This window comes from Mus caroli, unplaced genomic scaffold (genome assembly GCF_978045245.1).
Source record: "Mus caroli unplaced genomic scaffold, Mus_caroli_1 scaffold_7, whole genome shotgun sequence".
NCBI lineage: Eukaryota > Metazoa > Chordata > Mammalia > Rodentia > Muridae > Mus > Mus caroli.
The window spans coordinates 60,726,495-60,746,785 of NW_028227262.1; the positions used below are offsets into that span (position 1 = coordinate 60,726,495).

The 20,291-nt window shown below is 45.0% G+C and overlaps 1 protein-coding gene across 2 annotated transcripts in view; it reads left to right on the forward strand.

Moving 5' to 3' along the window:
* Kbtbd12 (kelch repeat and BTB domain containing 12) overlaps window positions 1-19,189 on the forward strand; it is a 71,451-nt gene extending 52,262 nt beyond the window's left edge. For both annotated transcript variants that reach the window (XM_021164116.3, XM_029478866.2), the window contains one exon: window positions 18,841-19,189. In XM_021164116.3, coding sequence (XP_021019775.2) covers window positions 18,841-19,034 — 194 coding nt within the window. In that variant the 3' untranslated portion in view covers window positions 19,035-19,189. The remainder of the gene's footprint in view (window positions 1-18,840) is intronic.
* Window positions 19,190-20,291: the final 1,102 nt, after the last annotated feature.

Sequence of the window (20,291 nt, forward strand, 5' to 3'; positions counted from 1 at the left end):
AAAGAACCCGGATAGACATTTCTCCAGTAGGGGCTGGGAATTTATCTCAGTGGTAGAGCACTTGCCTAGCAAGGGCAAGGCCCTGGGTTCAGTCCTCAGCTCAGGGCGGGGGTGGGGAAGACAGCAAAATGACATTTCTCCTATGAATATAAACCAGTGGTCAAGTGCTGGACATTATCAAATCACAATGAGGTCACACTTTGTCCCCACTAGAGTGACTGTCACAAAAAGCAATCACACATGTTGACAAGGAAAACCTGGGGAAGTCAGAATCCTTGTACAGTGCTGTGAGGGCTTACATGTGAAGCTGCTGTGTAACACAGCCTGTACTTCCTCAAAGGGTTAAACCTCCGGTGGCCCCTGGAACACACATAAGGGACTCGAGCTCCATCTATACACACAAGTCCATAAAGGAGTGTCCACACAGCGGTGTTGTAACAGCCCAGAGATGGAAACAACCCATGTGAATGGATAAACTGGTGAATAGATAAAAAGTTCTGTACTCAAACAGCAGAAGAGCACTCGGCAATAGAGTGGGGTGTTGATGTGTACCCTAACATAAGTGAATCATGAAAGCAGTACTCTGAGAGTGAAGGTGGTCTCCAGGGATCATCCAATCCATGACTCCACCCATAGGAAATGTCCAGGAAAGACAGAAATGGGTTTGCAGGGGAATCAGGGGTCAAAGGAAGGGAGAGGGGGAAGTGACCATCACTGTCTCCCTATAGGTACTTCAGTTCAATTCTTCCTTAGTGTCAGACCCCGAAGCAGACCACCAAAGCAGGACAATGGTAGTTGTTACTTCTTCCTTTAAAAGCAGGATTAGTGCATGTAATTCATATGACGTTTACTCCCTATATGTGAAAAAAGTGGGGATTTTTTGCATATTCACAAAATTTGTGTGGCACCCTGCCAGGTACTTTCACAACATCATGAACCCCCAAATAAGTCATGCACTTTGCATGGGAAGAGGCAGAAATAGCATCCCAGAAATGAAGACTTTAGTGGTAGAGGACACCTAGTGGCCAACACCCACTCCAGCCATCCGAATTCCCAAGAGATGAGAACGCTGTCACCTTAGGAATTACTGTTGATTCCTTTGCCCTTGTTTGGTACCCAAGAACCCTGCTTTTCAAAGGAGCTCATGGGCTTGAACCGAGGTCATCTTTGTAAAATCCTTGAGTTCTTAAAAGACATGGAATTCATTTTGGCAAGGTTTTCTGGTACAGGACCTGTCATCCCTACTATAGCTCAGGCACTAATGTGCAACCTGCAGCTACTCCCTCCCTCAGCACTACAAGGGAATGCTGCAGGCATGTTAGGAAGCAGGACCTGCCACCTTTCCAGGTCACCTTTCCCATCCCTGGATGCCTAGATCCCACCCAGAGCCTGAGCCTGAGATGCTCTGCTTTCAGCTCGCCAGGGTATCCGTACCCTCAGCTTCAGCTTCCCAGGATCCCACCAACGCTCCCACCTCGTTCTCATTCCTTCCACATCCTTCCTTCCTTCACTGGGGACTAGAAAGGTTTCCTGATTCCCTTATCTGCCCAGCAGAACTCTTTTTACATCCGTCTGTCCCCTCCAGCACAGCCTAGCCTAGGCTTAGTGGTGGCACTATGACAGAGGACAGACCCAAATCAACAGGCAGAAAATGCACTGGTAAGTACCTCATGAGTTCCCTGACTCTCAGGTGCAGTGTAAGACTGATGCTGGTGTTGACTGAGCCTACAGCAGCATTGGGCACTGTGCACAAGTTCATTCATTTATTCCCACAACAGCCTACAAGGCAGATACTGGTATCACTCTTACTCATGCAGAAACTGATCACGGGAGGTCACACCAAGGGTAAATATTGAATTTGGGATTCAGAGTCACATACAGAGTCTGGCCCCAAAGTCTGCTTTCTAAATAGTAGGTTAGCCTGTCAAATTAAAGTATAGAATTTGATATGGAGGCTGAACATCGATATATCGTTTTAAAGATCTTTAAAGATTAAATTTTTGTATTTGCTTGCTGTGTGACTGTGTGTGTTATGCAGAGATCGGAGGACAGCTTTCAGGAATCAGTTCTCTCCTTAACCATGCAGGCCCTATGGATGAAACTCAAGTTCCCAGGCTTGGTGGCAAGTACCTTTACCACTGAGCAATCTCACCACTTCTAAAAAGACTTTAAATTATTGTAATATGCTGTTGGGGTTGAGAATTAAAACCCTTGATGATGCCTGTTGGGTTTCATTCATTTAAAATATTTTTACTAAATGCAATTAAGTGATAAGCTCTTATTAGCTGCAGCCCTGAAGGACTTAACTTAAAGCCAAGTAAGGAAGCTGCTAACTGCTTAGAACGGAGCATGCTCCTTAGAAGTGGATATGCAGAGGAACTTCAAGTGGAACTCAGGATTCTTACTATTGTCAAAGCCTGTGAGCGATGAAGGACTTTCATGGGGTCACACCCAACATATAACCAAACTTCTGAACATGAAGGGCAAAGAAAAACCGTAGAAGAAGCAAGGGAAATAAAACAGATAATGTGTGAGAGGACAGATATCAAAATGGCCGGATTTCTCAAGCCAAGGATGGGACAAGATTCCCAAAGGACTAAAGAAAAGTAAATATCTGAAAACTGTAGGCAGCAAAGATGCTGCTTAGGAACCATGGCAAAGCCAAGCCACTCCCCATGGGAAGGAAACAGAACTTGTAACAGTAAAGAAAGTTCCTAAAGAAGAAAAACAACGGATGCCACAGAGAAACACGGAGGGCCAGACACCTGCCTGGCATGGCAGCCCTGATTCCAGCCCCAAAATTATAGGGGAACATGGCTGAGAATCCAGGAACTTCGGGGGTCACAAAGAGACACAAACAGTAAATATCTGGGCATGTGTAGTGGGCGGTTTTTCTCCCTTTCAATAATTTGAAATAAAACAGTTTAAAATATCCCCATCTCCCTCTCTATGAGAAGGGAAGGGACTTGCATAGTAAAAAGATTCTTATACTCCACTTAAAATGGCAATTTGTTCTGCAGAATGGCCAACTGTGTACAGCACAGCATATATAATGAACCTTACAGTAGCTACTAAAATATGACCAAGCACTATGCAAAGACATGGAATTTAAAACTTCAAGATAACTTGAAAATGGAAATTTAAAATATTCACACAGTTTAAAAACAAAGATAAATAAAAGGATAAAAAGGAATTTTTAATGAATTAGACCTAAACTCAAGTCCATTAATATTACAACAAAAATAATAATAATCTAAACCAGGGATTTGAAAACTGCAGCCTAATCCTGGTAGATCTAGTTCACTGTGTTTTATAAATAAAATTCACTAGAAAATGCATCTATTTACTTACATATGTTTCTGGCTATTCTCTTGTCTGTGACCTAACTAAATTAACTAAAAGACAAAGATTGTTAAGACTAAATAAACTGCATCTAACTATATGGTGTTTAAAAGTCAGATTGATGCTGGCTGTGATGGGGCACACCTGTAACCTCAACACCCTGAGGCTGAGACAGAGGATTGTGTGTCTAAGCTAGCCTGGGCTACAGGTGAGATCCTGCCCCAAAGCAAGAAAAGAAACTGAATCTAAACGTAACTGCATAGGTGCTTAAAAGTCAAAGGACGAGCCAGGTATAGTAGCACATGACTTTCATCCCAGCACTCAGGAAGCAGAGGCTGGTGGATCTCTGTAAGTTCCAGGATGCCAGAGCTACACAGAGAAACCATTTCTCTAAAAAAAAACAAACAAACAAGCAAGCAGACAAACAAACAAACAAAAACAGGACTGGGGATCAGTGCTGCACTTGGGAGATGGAGATGGAGATGGTAAAGTCTGGATTCACCATCATCCTCAAGCTACACAGAGAGCTTGAAATCCTGGGCTTCATGAGGCTCTGTCCCAAACACACAGTGAAGAGCAGGGGGCACTGCTGAAGAGATGGCTTTGTGGCCAAAAGTCTAACAAAACATGTTGAAGATCTGTATCTGGCAAGAGCTAAACAAATGAGCTTCCAGCTTTATGAGTTGGAAGACTTATTATGGTAAAGTTGTTGATTCCTCCCAAATTGACCTAAAGATTTAACTCACTTCTAATCAAAATCTTGTTCAGACTGCTTGTGCATGTAGACAAGTTTATTCTCCGATTTCTATGGGAAACAACAGAAGCTAGAAGAGTGAAAACTATTTTCAAACCAAAACAATAAGGCAAGGGTGTTCATCTTATAAATTGAAGACTCTGTATAAAGCCCACCTTAACCCAGTGGGATCTGGTGACAAGCAGACACAGAAATGGGTTTGAAAAAAAACAAAAACAATTAAACATCTATAAATAGACCCAAAGAAATGTGGCAAATTATTTCAATTTACTTTGTTTTGCTTTGAAACAGGATATGACTGTGTAGACATGGCTATGTAGACTAACCTTGAACTTACAGAGATCCTTCTGACTCTGCCATTCATGTCCTGGGATTAAAGGCATGTACCACAATTCCTGGCCAACAAATTGATTTTTAACCAGAATGTAATTGAGTGAAGTAAGGATGGTGTAGGCTTAGGTTTTGTTTCAATACCTACTTTCATAAGTGTTCTTAAATGCTTCAACCTCCCTTCTAGCCCATCAGCCAAAGGTAGGGTTAACAGGACAAGGGGGTGAGATGTGGACCTGTTTAGAAGTAGTCCTTTGGGGTGATATCAGTCTTTGTCGCCAGGATATCGGCAGTCCAGTCCAAAACATCAAACACAAATCAGTAGCAGCAGTCCAGTCCAGTTGGCAAAGACCAAACAGCAATCAGTAGTGGTGGCTCAATTCAGAAGAAACCTGGAGGCTCCAACGAACTGAATCAGCACAAGTCCGTGGAAGTGGCAAGAAGTAACCAGAATACCATGAGTTCTTTGGCAAGTTTCTCTCTATGAAGCCACAAGAGAAGATCAGTGAGGACCAGTGAAACATTGCAAGGTGAACCAATGCAAAAGCCACTCAATGTCTGTTGGGTTCTACTTAGACTCTTCCCAAACATCACCTCTCAAGGGTCTGCCTCAGCAAAACATCCTCTCAGGAGACGGCTTTCGGGAAAACATCCCATGAGGCAACTGAGTCTCCAAAGAAGCCAGAAATGGTCACTGCAGGATGGTGTTCAGAGTTGATATTGGACAGCTCCGTGGAACTTGCCCCCAAGCCTAACAACTCCAGTTGGATAGGTGAGAGAAAACCAACTCCCACCCAAGAAATAAGGAAACAAAACGCCCAGATAATATGTAAGAGGGCACAAGACTTGCAGACTCTTCACCAAAGTAGACACAAAATCTGAAATAAATGTTCAACTCTCTTCTTAGGAAAATGTGAATTAAAGAAGTCACTATGAGATACTACACTACAAACTATCTGAAAAGCTAAATATTTTAAGACATTATTTGATAATTAGGTCTTACTTCATGAGAGTGTTAAAAGCAGACTCCCATGCATTCCTGGTGAGAATGCCAAGCAAAACAGCCACTCTGGGAAAAGACAATTTGTATGTCTCTCTTTCTGTGTGTGTGTGTGTGTGTGTCTGTGATGTGGGAGACAGTCAGTGACTTCCCAAGAGAGGAGATGAATTATAACACACAAACTTGTACATGAGCATCTTTCAAGTTATAATTTCTAAAACTGAGCGACTCAAAGGCCTTTAAGGAGATGAGCAGAAAAAATAAAAGCAGTGGTAGACTCTATGGAGGGAATAGCACTCAACAGTGCAGCGAGCACACCAACTGAACTGGAGCTAGACAGCTGTGAGCTGCCACATGCGTGCTAGGAACTGAACCCAGAACCTCTGGAAGAGTACTGCTGAGCCATCTCTCCAGACCCTGTTTTGCTACTTTAATGCTTCTGCATGACTTTATAGAAACATTCCTAGCTGGACTTTGTGGTACATGCCCTTTTATCACAGCACTGGGAGGCAGAGGCAGGTGGATCAGTATGAGTGCAAGGCCAGTCTGGTCTACATAGCAAGTTCCAGGCCAGCCAGGACTACAAATACTCTTAGAAATAAACTTATAAAAGGTAGGAATTGGTTTATAGTCCATCAATGGAATGCTAATTGTCCCTGGGATCAAAAATAATTGTAAAGGTGCATTCTTTCAATTTGATGAAATTCTTAACTAATTAAATGTGTGGTCCAGGCAAGAATGCTGCCACACACGCCTGTTCATGTGATCCCATCTTGTGTGCCCTGTGGGATCATGAAGACCCTCTCCTTCCCACTCTGCCTGCAGAGTGCTTGCTGCTCTTTTATCCTTGTGGACAGACTGTCACCTGCTGGTCACAGCACTCTTCTTCCCTCTCCTTCTTCCTGAGTCAGGATTTGGTTAATCCTTTGCTTTCATTGACAGGCAGTTCACTTACCAGAAGAGCAGGTCATATCCCTGACTGGGAATAAGCCAAAGTAGGCTGGACACTTCTCTGTTGATTTGCACATCCAGTAGGCCAGAGCATCACAGGCAGTGAGGTGGCTCCTTCCCCTCTGCAGAGCCGTTCACTAGCAGGGAAGAATGCAGATCACGCCTCACAGTGAGGTGGGAATTGAAATAAATCTATGTTACAGTTTTTGTGTGATCTGCTCCCCTCAGGATCGTATGTGTGAAGACTTGGTGGGAGGGTCTCTGGCAGAGGAGACCTCCAGTTTATGGCCCATCCTGCTTTTAGTCTGTTTCCTGGTCTGCCTACACGTGACAGAGCAAGCCACTGCTCACTCCCACCACCATGAAGCCACCAGCATGATAGACTGTGTTCCCTCAAACCCTGAGCTCAGGAAAAAAATCCTTCCTCCTTAAGATGCTTCTTGTCAGATGTTTGGTCACATTGATGACAACAATGACACAGAACAGAAACTGAATAAAGTGGAAATCAGCACAACAGAGGCAAGGCTCATCTTACAGAAGCCAGTGGGAAATGTCCTCAATACCATTTCTGTAGAGCTGGCTTGGCTCGGTAGTGGGTACCACTCTTCCAGAGTTCAGGTCCTAGTGCCCAAGTGAGGCAGCTCACAGTTGCTTATCACTCCAGGGGACCTGACATCCTCTTCTGGTTTCTGTGGGCACTACACACACACATACACACACACACACACTCACTCAGAGAGAGAGACTCACAGAGAGAGAGACTCAGAGAGAGAGAGACAGACAGACAGACAGACAGTCAGAGACAGATAGACGGATTCAAGAGAGGCAGAGAGAATTTAAAATAAAAAAATAAATCTAAAAAAATTTAAATAGTAATACTATTCCTATAATAAAACCCAGCAAGTCAGCGTTTCAGTGATAATCAGTGGAAAACAGTGTACAGTGTCCCCAAACACTCTTCCCACTTTTCCAATCACATTAAAGAATAAAACCTAGATGAAAATGGCCCCTGGTGTTTCCACTGAAGTACCTTTCACAGCACAGAGCACGCCCTAAAAAGCATGGGGTGTATCCCAAGGCAGTCTGCCGCATACACGGGCTTCCACTGCCTTATTTACCTCAAACCTCATGCCCATATCTCATTTACTCTCTGGTATAGCAGAGCCCATTTTCCTATGAGACAGTATTCTTGAACCACTGGCTGCTGGAGACATGCCACTCAGGCTCGCCTGACTCTTTCAGGGAATATGATACTGCCGCATGTGGTGCATCTATTTTTGGGGAGTACCTGGATTGAAAAGAGCTGACATGGGGTTCTGCCTCCTGTGCCTTTTCCTTGCTAGTGTGATGATATTTCATCCTAAGTAGGTCATCTCAAGTGCCAGCCCCTTTCCTGGTTCTCCAAGCCCTGAGCTTAGAAGAATACCAAGAGTGACACCAAGAGGATGAATAAAGCTACCACACCAACCTGTTGGGGATGGTGACAACCTGGGGTCACACAGAGGGTGTGTGATAGTGCACCTCCTCTCTGAGGGAGAGCCTATCTGCTATCACCTTCTGTTTATGAATAATACAGTGATTTTATCCCATGTCTGGAATAACAGGCTCCTGGGAACAATGGCAACACACATATATTTAAAATAAATACAGCATGAGGAAGATGGGGAAATGAATCCAGAAAAGGCAACAATGAGAGGTCTGCCTACTTTCATATGAATGTAGACTCAGGGACCTTCTTCCCAGAAAGACAAAAGAAACCAGATCTTGAGTGTGGCTGTGCTAAAAAGCACATCCCTGACACTCCCAGAGAGCAGGAACAGTTATATCAGCTTGCAGAATGAACCCACAGGATGACTCCAGCTGTACAGGGCTGCTGTCTGTTGGCCACGCCTCTCCTATTCTTGCTGAGGCAGTGCAAGGCTCCCTCCTGCTGCACCCATACTCCACACCCCCACGGTAGGGTCAGGCATCCTTCCTGCCACTCGGAAGGTGACACAACAGTAGAAGTTACAGACTGTACACCTGTCCACAATGCTAACATTTTTTAAAGCTAGTTAAATAATAGCTCAGGGGCTGATGGAGCTGTCCTTGTCACCAAGACTGACAACCCGAATACAATACTTGGAACCCATACAATGGGGCAGGGGTAGTGGGGGAGGAGAGCCAACTACTCACACACATACACACAATAGATAAAATTTATTTTTTTTAATTTATGATCAAAGGATAGACAAATACCAATGTGTTCATCTTTAAAACTCAGTGGTGAGCCTATCAGCTTTTTAAATTTTTTTATTTTATTTTCAAGTATGTGTGTACACGAGCGTGTCTGTGTGTGTTCATGTATGAATACAATGACCATACAGTCTAGAAGAGGGCACCACATCCTCTATAGCTGAAATAGCAAGCAGCTGTGAGTCCTCCAACTTGCTGCTAGGAACTGAACCTGGGTCCTCTACAAGAGCAGTAAACATACCCTCACTCTTAACTGCTGAGCCACCTCCAGCCCTCAGCTGCAAACTCTTAAACATTCCAAACGAGTCTTGAGTTAAAACAGTATCCAACTTTGAAATGGCGGAGTATGGAGTTTAGAACCATCCCAGAAATCCTGTAAATGGAGGTAGAGCACGCAGAAAAGACGCTTGAAGGCATATTTGAAAAGACAGGGACAGCACTGGATTCAGCACCCGGGTCAGAGGACAGGGACGAATGATTCAGCACCTCGGTCAGAGGACAGGGAAGGAGCTATGAAGAGCACCAGAGAAACTCTCAGAAACAGTTTTCAACTTGGCGCAAAGGACTCTGTCACACTTTTGAAAGTTCTTGATTTGAGGTCAGAAGTCCAACGTGACTTCCTGCTTTCCATGAGGCTAGTATATTCACTGGGATTTCAAAAGATAATAAAGCCTCCCCTGCTCCCAAGATTGGGAAGTTATTCTAATTAGCTTCTAATTAGGGTCGCTGCTACGCTGTAAACCCTTCCCAATTTGATCTAGAATTATAGCATATAAATTTCATCAAGGTCATACTAATTCTTCTTTTCTGTACTGGGGATTGAACCAAGGGCCTGTTGCATGCCAGGCCATTGCTCTACCACTGAGCTATATCACCAACCCTCTTTTTCTTCCCCAACTTTTTATTTGGAGACAGGGTCCCGCTAAATTGGCTGGGCTGGCCTTGAATAATTGTCTTGACATAGGCTAAGGTAGAGAAAACCAATTATTACATAATGACTTGTTGATTTATTTAGTGTTTACTTAAAGCTTGCACTGCCTATTTGCCAAGCGTAGCTTCACTTGTTAACAGAATGACCTGGAGGGATAGCTGAAGCAATGGGTCGTTGCCCTTAACAACCCTCTGTCAGCCATGCACCCTCCTGTAAACTCTTGCTTGCATGTCTGTTCTACCTGTGGTTTTAGAATATAAAATTAGAATGCAAACTGGACCCAGTATTGACGACCTTCCACTGTCCAGGTTCATGGGTGACATCTCTCATCAAACCTCACTGGGGTCAGAATGCTAATTCCAGAAAGACTCTCCCAACAGTCTGTACTCCAATAATCACATCAACTAGCTTGTTGTTTTTATTTGTGCCCTAACTATAGTTTTATTTTCCTTCTCTTTTTGCTCTATCTGAAGTACTTTTAAAGAAATGTAAGAGTCGGGCCATTTCCCTCACCTATACTTCAGCAGACATCTTTTACTGGGTGGCTGGGTTAACTCTGCCCCCACCCTGCCTTGTCCCCATGCTGCTGTATTACCTAATGATCCTACTGCCTTGTCACACCAGATCCCAGGTGGCATCAGGAAGCCTCTCTGACAGTTCTTTCCCATCTCCATCCCGCTGTTTGCCCTTCAGCGGTGAAGTCTGAATTCGGTTGTGTTCTGGGCAGGTACATGCCCTCTGTAATCTCTGCTCTATTGAGATTTTCTCTCACCCCAAGCCATGGTTTGTTAATGCACACACTCTAGAATTTTGGGGTGGATGCATACTTTTACTTGTTTGGCACAGGGTTCTGTGTTTCTATGATTAAACTCACTGATCATATTATCTAGCTCACTCAAAGCAGTATTCCACTAGGCAAGTTAATTAGCTTGTCTGTGCCCATTGCCTTCCCCATGAATGATGAAACCAGTGAATATTTCTTAAATGGTTGTTCAAAGGACCAGGTCATTATCTCAACAGCTAATTACCAACTAGTGCCCATTAACATTGTCTTTTTATTGACATCGGGCAAACTTGCACAATTGAAAGTGTTTGTCCTTATATTAACAATCATATCTTATTGTTTTGTTTTTTAATTTTTTTAATACAAGGTCTTGCTCTGCCTGGGCTAGTACTGAATGTATGGGCTGCCATGATCCTCCTACCTCACCCTCTGTACCATTGTGCCTTGGATAGCTTTATGTCAGTTTGACACAAGCTTGAGTTATCTGAAAAGAAGAAATCTTAATTGGGAAAATGCCTCCATGAGATCTGGCATTTCCTTAATAAGTGACTGATGTGGGAGGGCCCAGCCCATTGTGGGTGGTACCATCCCTGAGCTGGTGGTTCCGAGTTCTATAAGAAAGCAGGCTGAGCAAGGCACAGGGAGCAAGCCAGTAAGCAGCCTCCCTCCATGGCCTCTGCATCAGCTCCTGCCTCCAGGTTTGTGCCCTGTTTGAGTTCCTGTCCTGACTTTCTTCAATGATGAACAGTAATATGGAAATGTAAGCCAAGCAAACCCTCCCCCGCCCCCCCCAACCTGCTTTTGGGTCCTGGTGTTTCATCGTAAGACTAAGACACAATGAATCCAGCTTTTTATTATTCTTTCAGCAGGACAACTTTTAAGTTAATTGTTTGAACCAAAAATCCCTCCAGTTTGAAAAATAAGAATCCTTTAGATGTTTTCGTGGTAGTAAGCAAAAAGCATCAGATACACCGCAGAGAGATAAATGGGCGCTCACTAGAGTGCAGAAATTCTCTACCCCCCGTGCCTGACAAAACAAACCCCAAGTCTCAAGAAACCCACAGCTCCTGAACCTTTCAGCAACATTAAAGTGGGGAGCACTGTGACCCAGAGAAGATCTGGCCACACTGACAGTGAAGACATCAGTCAGCAAGGGAGATGGCTTGTGGAATTCACATAGGTGCACACGCACACACTCACACACACACACACACACACACACTTTATAAGAAGATGAATTCAAGAAGCAAAGCATGGAAAGGTGATGTCAACCCCACCAAAAGGAGAAACAATCTAAAGTACAAACGCCAGGGCGCCTGTATGTGAAGGCAGCCAACCCAAGCAGACTTTTCTCAGGTGTGTGTCCCTGAGGCCTGTACCTCCGTGTCCTTTCTATTACTTGAATCTGCAGTGTGCCCCAAAAGCTGTATGCTAAAGGCTTCGTCTTCAGTTTGGTGATGTTGGAAGATGGTTAGACCTCTAGGATGTATAAAGCCTACGGGTAGGTCTTTCAGTCTTGGTACCAGATCCTCAGGCCCCCTTGGAGGGGACTGTAAGACCCTGCCTTCCCAGATGCCATGAAGTAAACAGCTTCCTCCACCATAGGCTCCCACTATTGCTGTGCTCTGCTGTTCACCATAGGACCCAAAACAATGGGGGTTGGGGGAGGATAATTCATGCGTGAAATCCCAAAGACCATGAGCAAAGTAAACCTTTATTCTTTATAAATTATTTGCCATGGGTGTTTCCTCACAGTGCTAGAGACTGGCTAACAGTCCTAATGACTGTGCTGTGCGCCTTTTTGGCATGGAAGCAATGGGAATGATAAAGAAATTGTGGATCAGGAATACAGGCAAGGCTGTAGTGGGGCACCATCTTGAGGCTGAAAGGAGTCAGCACCAGCCTGGAGGGGAGCAGGCTGCTCCTCAAACAGAAGGAGATGCAGGCCTTTATGGGTTCTGGGATTGACTAGTGAGAAACTATCATCTGGCCAGGAGGACATCAGTGCTGAAGAGCACAGGGTAGATGAGAAACCAAAGGAGTCTGGGTACCTGAGCTGCTGAAGCCATGAACCCAACTCCAACAGGCAGTCAGCGGCCTCCAGATCTCTGAAAGTTACACCACCTGCATCATACGTGTTCTATACAGCACACCTCGTAGGAAACTGAGACACAGCCCCCATCTGTGTGACCCCCAAAGTAGTGATTTTTAATCAACAAAGGACAAGTGAGTGTTTGGGCTTATTTAGATTTCTCTCAGCAACCATCTTATTTCTCTGATGGCATCCTTGGGGAAGGGGTGGGTTGCAGACTCCTGTGGCTGCCCAGCTCCTCATATGTTCAAGGCCTTATATGATGTAACTATTTGCACAGTTTGCACACATCTGTGAGCCTTACACCAGGACTGCTCTTCCACTCTCTACAGCCCTCTTCACCCTCGAGTTCACCTGGCCCTAGGGATAGGTACACAACTCATAAAGACATTTATTTAAAACACTTCATTGGCATACATAGAATTTTATTGTCTGTTATTAAAGGTTAAAGTGTGAATTTGCTCAAGAGATGGATGTGCCTGTTTGGTTTTGCATGAAGAACGCAATCTTACTTGCCCCAGTGAGTATCTGAGAGTGGACAGGTTACTTTTCCGACAGCTGTACTTGAATGCCTGGCAAAGGCAACTAAGGAAGGAAGGGTTTGCTTTGGCTCCAGTTCAGGGAGCAGGGAAAGTGGGGAAGGTGGGGCAGCAGCAGTGTGAGGCACTGTCTGCAGTCAGCAAGCAGAGAGATGGCTGCTGGCGTTCAACTCACTCTTCCTTTCCATGGGATGGTGCTGCCCACATTTAGAGCAGACCCTCCTGCCTCAGCCAGCCCTGTGTAGGAACTCCCTCACTCACAAGCCCGGTGGCTTTTCTCCTGGGTGACTCTAGATCCTTTCAGGCTGACGATATTAACCACCATATAGCCCATCTTCAACATTTTGTGGTTAATATTCAAATTTTATTTTCGTCAATGCCAAGAATGCTGTTTCTCATAAATACATGGACCACAAGGACAGAAGTATGTTTAAGGCCATTTCTGAAACCATTGGAAATTCTGCCCTAATCCCAAATCAAAGTTCATTTAATGATTTTTTTAAATGAAATTCAAATTAGCAAATCAAGCATCCATTTTAAAAAATCAAATAGTGCAACAAACACAACCCAGACATACATGAGCTTGAGCCTTATATTCTGAGGAAAGCGGTGAAAGTCTTTTATTCCAACTTAAACAGTTCTCTAGTACAGCCAATGTAGGCATATCCCTGGCTAGCTCACGAATGGATGAGCCTCAGACTATGGTTATTTATTTGGCTTTGACACTACTAGGGGTCACCCCTGATCTTTCCTAACTGCTGGTCTGGCTGCCTCCCCAGCAGTGTACCCCAAATACTTGCTGTTTCTCCTGGCCTTTTACCTCTCTCCTCGTGGTCTCTCCTCTCTTCCTCTCCTTCTCCACCTCAACCTGGTAACTCAAAACCCACCTACCTCTAATCCCTCCAGGAATTGACGGTTGCCAATTTTATTTAACCAATAGTTTTAAGTTAAGGAACAAGGTTTGCACAACAAAGGCTCATAAATGTGAGAAGCCACTTGTAGGTGTGGACCTTCACATACAGAAAGATCGTAGCATTACAGTACATAGCAATAGACCAAACCTCAACACAATTATGTTTCTATAAGAGCAGAGACTTTAGCCTGGAGAGTTGGTTAAGAGTACTTCTGTTCTTGTTGAAAGCCTGGGTTTGAGTTCCACAGAGCGGCTCACAATCATCTGTAACTTCAGTTCCAGGGGACCCAATGCCTCTTTCTGACCTCCACAGGCACCAGGCACATACGTGGTGCACAACGCACATAAAAATAATAAAATAAATAGATCTTTAAGAGTTAGAAAAAGAGCAGAAGTTCTGTGTGTTTTTGGGTGTGGTGATGCATGCCTTTAATGTCAGCATTCAGGAGGCAAGGGCGGGTGCATCCATGAGAGTCCGAGACCAGCCTGGTCTGCATAGTGGGTTCCAGGATAGGTAGGGCTCAGGGATAGATAGATAGATAGGTAGATAGATAGATAGATAGATAGATAGATAGATAGATAGATACCCTGTCTCAAGAAAGAAGACAAGAAAGAAAGCAAAGCAGGAAGGAAAGAAGGAGAAAAGAGAAAGGAAGGAAAGGAAAAGATAAAAGACAAGTTTTAAACAAACAAACCAAAAACCTATGTAACTTTAATTTTTTCAAATCCTATATTTAATGATGGTTCTTAAGCACTTTAACCTCCCTTGTAGCCCACCACCCACCAGAGGGAGTGGGAAAAATAAGGATACTGGAGAAGTGTACTTGTTTAGAAAGGTTCTTTGGAGCAACTCCCATCTGTGTTGTCTGGACATGAGCAGTTCAGTTCACAGTTTAGCAGGCAGTGGCAGCTCAGTCCACTTGCAAAGACCTCATGGATACAGCAGCCCAGTTCAGTGGAGTCAGGTTAGCAGCAGCAGTGAGTGACATGACTTAGCAAAGACAACCAGGCTTCAGCCTCAGCAGGAGGGACCAGGAGGAACAGCAGAAGAAGTTCTCAGCTGTGCCTCTCTCAGGGAAGAGAAGATCAGTGAAGATGTGAGACCCACAAGCATTGCACAGCTAGTTGTACCAGGAAGCCAAGCTCTCTCTCCATCACTCTGCTGAGTCCTGTTTATGCCCTCCAAACATCACGTGTCCTCCACGTGCCTTGCCTCAGCTCATGCATCCAATCAGTTCGAGTACTTGGAAGCGGCAACAAACTTCAGCACACCACCAGAAGTTTTTTGGTGAGTTTCTCTCTATGGAGTCCTGACACATGGAGCTCAACTACACAATGTAAGGTGGACCAATACATGCGTGTTGTTAGCAAAGAATCCTTCATCACATATCCTTTCACGTGCTTGCTTTAGCAGAACATCCTCTCTCCTGTGTCTGCTTCAGGGAAATGTTTCTTCCCGAGTCTGCCTTAGTGTTTCACCTGTGTCCACTTCAGGGAAACACTCCTTCACATGTTTGCCCCAGCAAAACACCATCCAACACAAATGACTCTCCAAAGAAGCCTTAAAGTTTCCACTTCAAACCTACAGTTCCTAACACACCGTACACAGGCTTGAATCTGGACTGAGGTGTTTCAGGCACTGAAAACTAAAACCAGTGTGATGAATGCAGATGAACTGACAGTGTTTTGTGTGTTTAGAACCAGGACTGTCATGAGGTCACAGTGCCACACACGTGAACACTGCCAGAATGCCTTGGCTACAACACATGTTTGATTTTGGACTAATTTCTAGTCTGTGGGCATTTATAAAACTTTTGTTGCTGCCAACATTTTCACAATTGGCACATGTGGAGTCATGACCTACAGTCTAAGAACTACTTCCACACTTCATGTATGAGCACACTGTAAACACTACTCGTGCTCACACAGAGCAGGGCCTTCTTTGCATAGTTTACATCCAGGGTTGATTGAGTTCACAGATGCAGAACCAGTGTATGTGCACGTGGAGGGCTGATGTGTTCATGGTCTTTGGCATGTACCAGGCACTGCTCTTGGAGATCACCTATGATAACATGCAGTCATTCACATGACCCCTGAGTCCATCCTCTGAGGCCAACATTACAGAGAATGAAAAAGAGGCACAGAGCCAGCTATTGGATGGATCACAGGGCTCCCAATGGAGAAGCTAGAGAAAGTACCCAAGGAGCTAAAGGGATCTGCAACCCTATAGTTGGAACAACATGATGAACTAACCAGTACCCCGGAGCTCTTGTCTCTAGCTGCATATGTATCAAAAGATGGCCTAGTCGGCCATCACTGGAAAGAGAGGCCCATTGGACTTGCAAACTTTATATGCCCCAATACAGGGGAATGCCAGGGCCAAAAGAATGGGAATGGGTGGGTAGGGAAGTGGGGGGGGGGTATGGGGGACTTTTGGAATAGCATTGGAAATGTAATTGAGGAAAATACGTAATAAAAAATAAAAATTAAAAAAAAAGAGGCACAGAGCAAGGATGCTTTGTCCCGAGTCACCCACTCTCCAAAGGGAGGAATCACCAAATATGTCTGTTTACTCTAGTTCTGCATTATTTAGGCTCTTTCAGTGTAAGCCACACATACTTCCTCAAGCGTCTTTGTGCACTGGGTTGGAAGAATGCCTAGGCACAGGGATCCAGGTATGAAAAGCACAACCCACCAGGCCTCAGAACAGACTAGAACAGTTCCTGCTCTCCATGTTCCAAGCACACCAGAGGCCTAGCCCATCTTTCCAGAGTTCACATCTTGTGCCCCTCACTCCTTGCACCTCACACTTCTCCTTCTGCTGACTTCTGCCTGGTGGTCTTAGGTCTTCTGTTGTCAACTAAGTCCTGTCTGCATCTGTGGGGATCTCTAGTGGTAGCCTTGAGTGAGAAGGGGTGATATGCCTGCCTGTCTGGACTCCACACCCTGGGGAACTGAGGCTCCACAGAGCTTGTCCTACATGCATTCCTACGGATGGTTTCTGTGCTTCATTCTCTCTGTATTGTACATAATCCGTTTTGAACCTTCGGGCCTTGATGTACACCAGGGGTCAGCGACTTTTTAAAAGGGCCAATTTGGATAGTCAGAATTCTCAGTCACACATGACTTTACTCACCCCCTCCAGGTTAAAATCTCAGAAAGAATGAATGTGGTAGATGCGCCCCACTTCCTGTACTATTCCTTAGTGCTCAGGCTGCAAATCAGTTCTCTGTACCCTTGAATGCATACTCAACCATGCTGCGTGGAGGAACACATGACCACCAGGATGTCCTTCTAAGAAAAGGCAGCCTGCCCCAGAAACCAGCTGTGGCTTGACAGATGTGCACTGAACCCCATTGTCCAACAACAAAAAAAAGGGGGTTATAGCAGATGTACAGACTAGTAAGTGGAAGAACAAGAGACTGGACAAATGCTTGGAAATTGAATAGCTCAATTTTTTAGAAAAGTATTCGTGTAGCTCAACACCTAGCATGTGGGGCCCTGGGCTCTAAGAATCCCCACACCAGTGGCAGAATATTAAATGAGTAAATGACTAAATAAAGCAGGCAAGCCTGCATTTTGAATTTTTGCTTTTATCGCCACCTGCTGGCCAGAACCAATATTAGGCTAAAGTTCTGTCAAAAAAGATTTCCTTTTTATACTGAAAGAACTTTTTTTTCTAAGAAAGCCTGTGGTTCCTTTAATTAAAAATAATAATATTATTATAAAATTAACATTTTAGTCATAAGATAATTGTGTAAAAATTTGTTTATAGTTCATATATTTTACATGAAAACATTTTAGAAAAGCAAAGTTAGTATTTTTATAAAAAGACTAAAAGACGGGTATTTTAAAATATCCTTACATAATTAAAGACTGTGGAAAAATCAACATGAGAATATTAGGAGAATGAAGAGATGTATCAGCAGTTAAGAGCACTCACAGCTCTTGCAGAGGACCTGAGTTCAGTTCCAAGCACCCTGCAGACAGCTCACACCCACCTGTAACTTCATCTTTGGGGATCTAATGGTCTTATCTATGCGCACACATGTGTCTCACTCACACACACACATATAGATAAATAAAAGTAAACTGTTAAAAAATCAACCAAACAAAAAGCCTCGACAGTAAAGATAGACGCCTGATTTTGGAGGGAAGCCTGCCCGTTCCACTTCCACTGCATGACCCTGAGAGCTATGCCCCATCTCTGCCTCTGGGGCATTGTTACATCCCTGCACAGAGCCCTGCCAAGTGTGGCTGCAGCTCTCTTCTTCTACCTGCCTCTGGAAGTCACTGCAACTCTCCACTGCAGGACTGTGGGCCCCTGCCGTCATCCTTAAGGAACACTGTGGCATCTGTGACAGGTCTAACCCTACCCACATCCTGGCTAAGTGTCAGTATCTGTCAACTGCATGCCCAGGGAAGGCGATGGCTGTATCAAGGTCACACTACTCAGACTGTGCTTCCGCCTGTGCACACAGAAATCAAGACAACTCCATGGCATCAGAACATCCTTCCACCCTGACAACAGCCGCGTATTCTGTCAAGACTTGATACAATAAATAATTTTAAAGGTGTATCGATTTTCATTTTATGTGTATTATGAGTGTCTGCTTGTATGTACATGGACCACATATGTGTCTGATGTCCCCAGAAGCCAAAGGAGGGTGTCAGATCCTCTGGAACTAGAATTACAGAGGGTTGAGCTCTCGAGTGTGGGTATTGGAAACTGAAATTGGGTCCTCTGCGAGAGCTGTTCATAACTGCTGAGCCATCTCTCCAGCCATACTCTCAGGACACATGTTTCTCACAGTCCTAAACTACCACCATATTCATTGGTTTGTTGATTAACCATCGGCTCTCAAAGAGGATGCGGTTGGAGAGAGTGACGGCAGCCTCTGATCTTAACACTGCCATGTTTTTTGTTTTGTTTTGTTTTGTTTTGTCTTCTTACTTTGCTGTCTTTCAGATCGCCATGAGGTTATCTCCAAAGAGATTCTGGAGCTGGACCCTTGGGAGAACCAGTGGAACGTTGTGGCCATCAATGTGCTCATGCACGACAGTTATGACGTCTGTCTGGTAGCAAGGATGAACCCCCGAGACCTCATCCCACCACCCTCCGATCTGATCGAGGAAGATGGTGACCACAGAGGGCAAAGATGAGGAACTCGAAGCTGGAGGAGCTACAGCTAAAAGAGCCATGGCCTGGCAGCGATGCTTGGGCTGCTCAGAATGCAAAGCAAGGCATAGGCATAGTGTGTGGCGCTGACATTCTTATCGCATGCATAGCGGCCCCTGTGCAAAGCGGCACTGAGCGGTGGCGGGGCGGGGTCGGGGGGAGGGGTGGTTCAGGGTCTTCCCTCAGGGGCATCTCAGCATGGTAAAATAGATGTGGCAGAGCAGGGCAGACAGTGAGGATTCATGGAGGGTAGGACAGAGTGCAGAGGAGGGCAGCACCCTGCTCTGCTGGGACTCAAGAGTACTGCCAAGCAGGCAGGCCCATGGGTGCTTTTTTTTTTTTTTTTGATGATGAGGTTGGGAGAAAGGACAGTCAAAGGTTGTCAAGTAGGAAAGTTGGTGTGTGTCTGTGTGTGTGTCTAGTCCAGCCTGCCACACCACTTGCACATAGGATTTGCTGCTGAGAGAAAGGTAACAACTAGGTGTCCAATGCCTGAAAGAGGAAAGAGCATAGGCCTGGGCCTGGGTAAAGGAGCCATTGCTCTCAGAGCTTTGCCCCGGCTCAGTCTGTCTGTTAGAACTAGCCTGAAGGACATATAGCAGCAGAGCTCACTGCGGCCCTGCCCGTGACCAAATACTCATGCCTAGAACCCTGTCGCCATGGGCCACAGTGAGCAGAGCATTCCTGGACACAGAGGGGCGTAGTGAGTGTGAGTGCGTAGACTGAGCTTGCTCTCAGCTGTACAGGACCTTCCTTGGATGGAGCTGAATGCAGCATGTCTAAACATGGGAACCCACAGTAGGCTCTGAATGAGGAGGGAAGAGGCATATTGGCTACCTGATGCCTCCTTCAGATCCCTGCCCTGGCTGGGAGAGGGAGGGGGAGCTTATCCCAGCCCAAGCATGGTACAGTGAGCTCTCCCCAGATAGATTAGGGGTATCTGCAATTTCATGTCGAAATCTATCCATTTTGCTTCCACTCATATTTCTGGATGCACAGCTGATCTGTTGCGTGACTGTTCTCTAACATCACAAAAGCTCCCGTGTAAGTACTGTGGACACTCTGGGATCTTCCCAGAGGCCAGCAGACCCTGCACAGACACAGCTCTTTATCAATGCGCACTCTCCAAGTTCCAACCTCTCCTTCACAGGAGAGGAGGACTCAACCAAACCGGAGCCACTGACACCAAGGTGTTCTGCCCCTTGTCCCTGCATAGGTGTACCCCCAGAACGCTACACTCT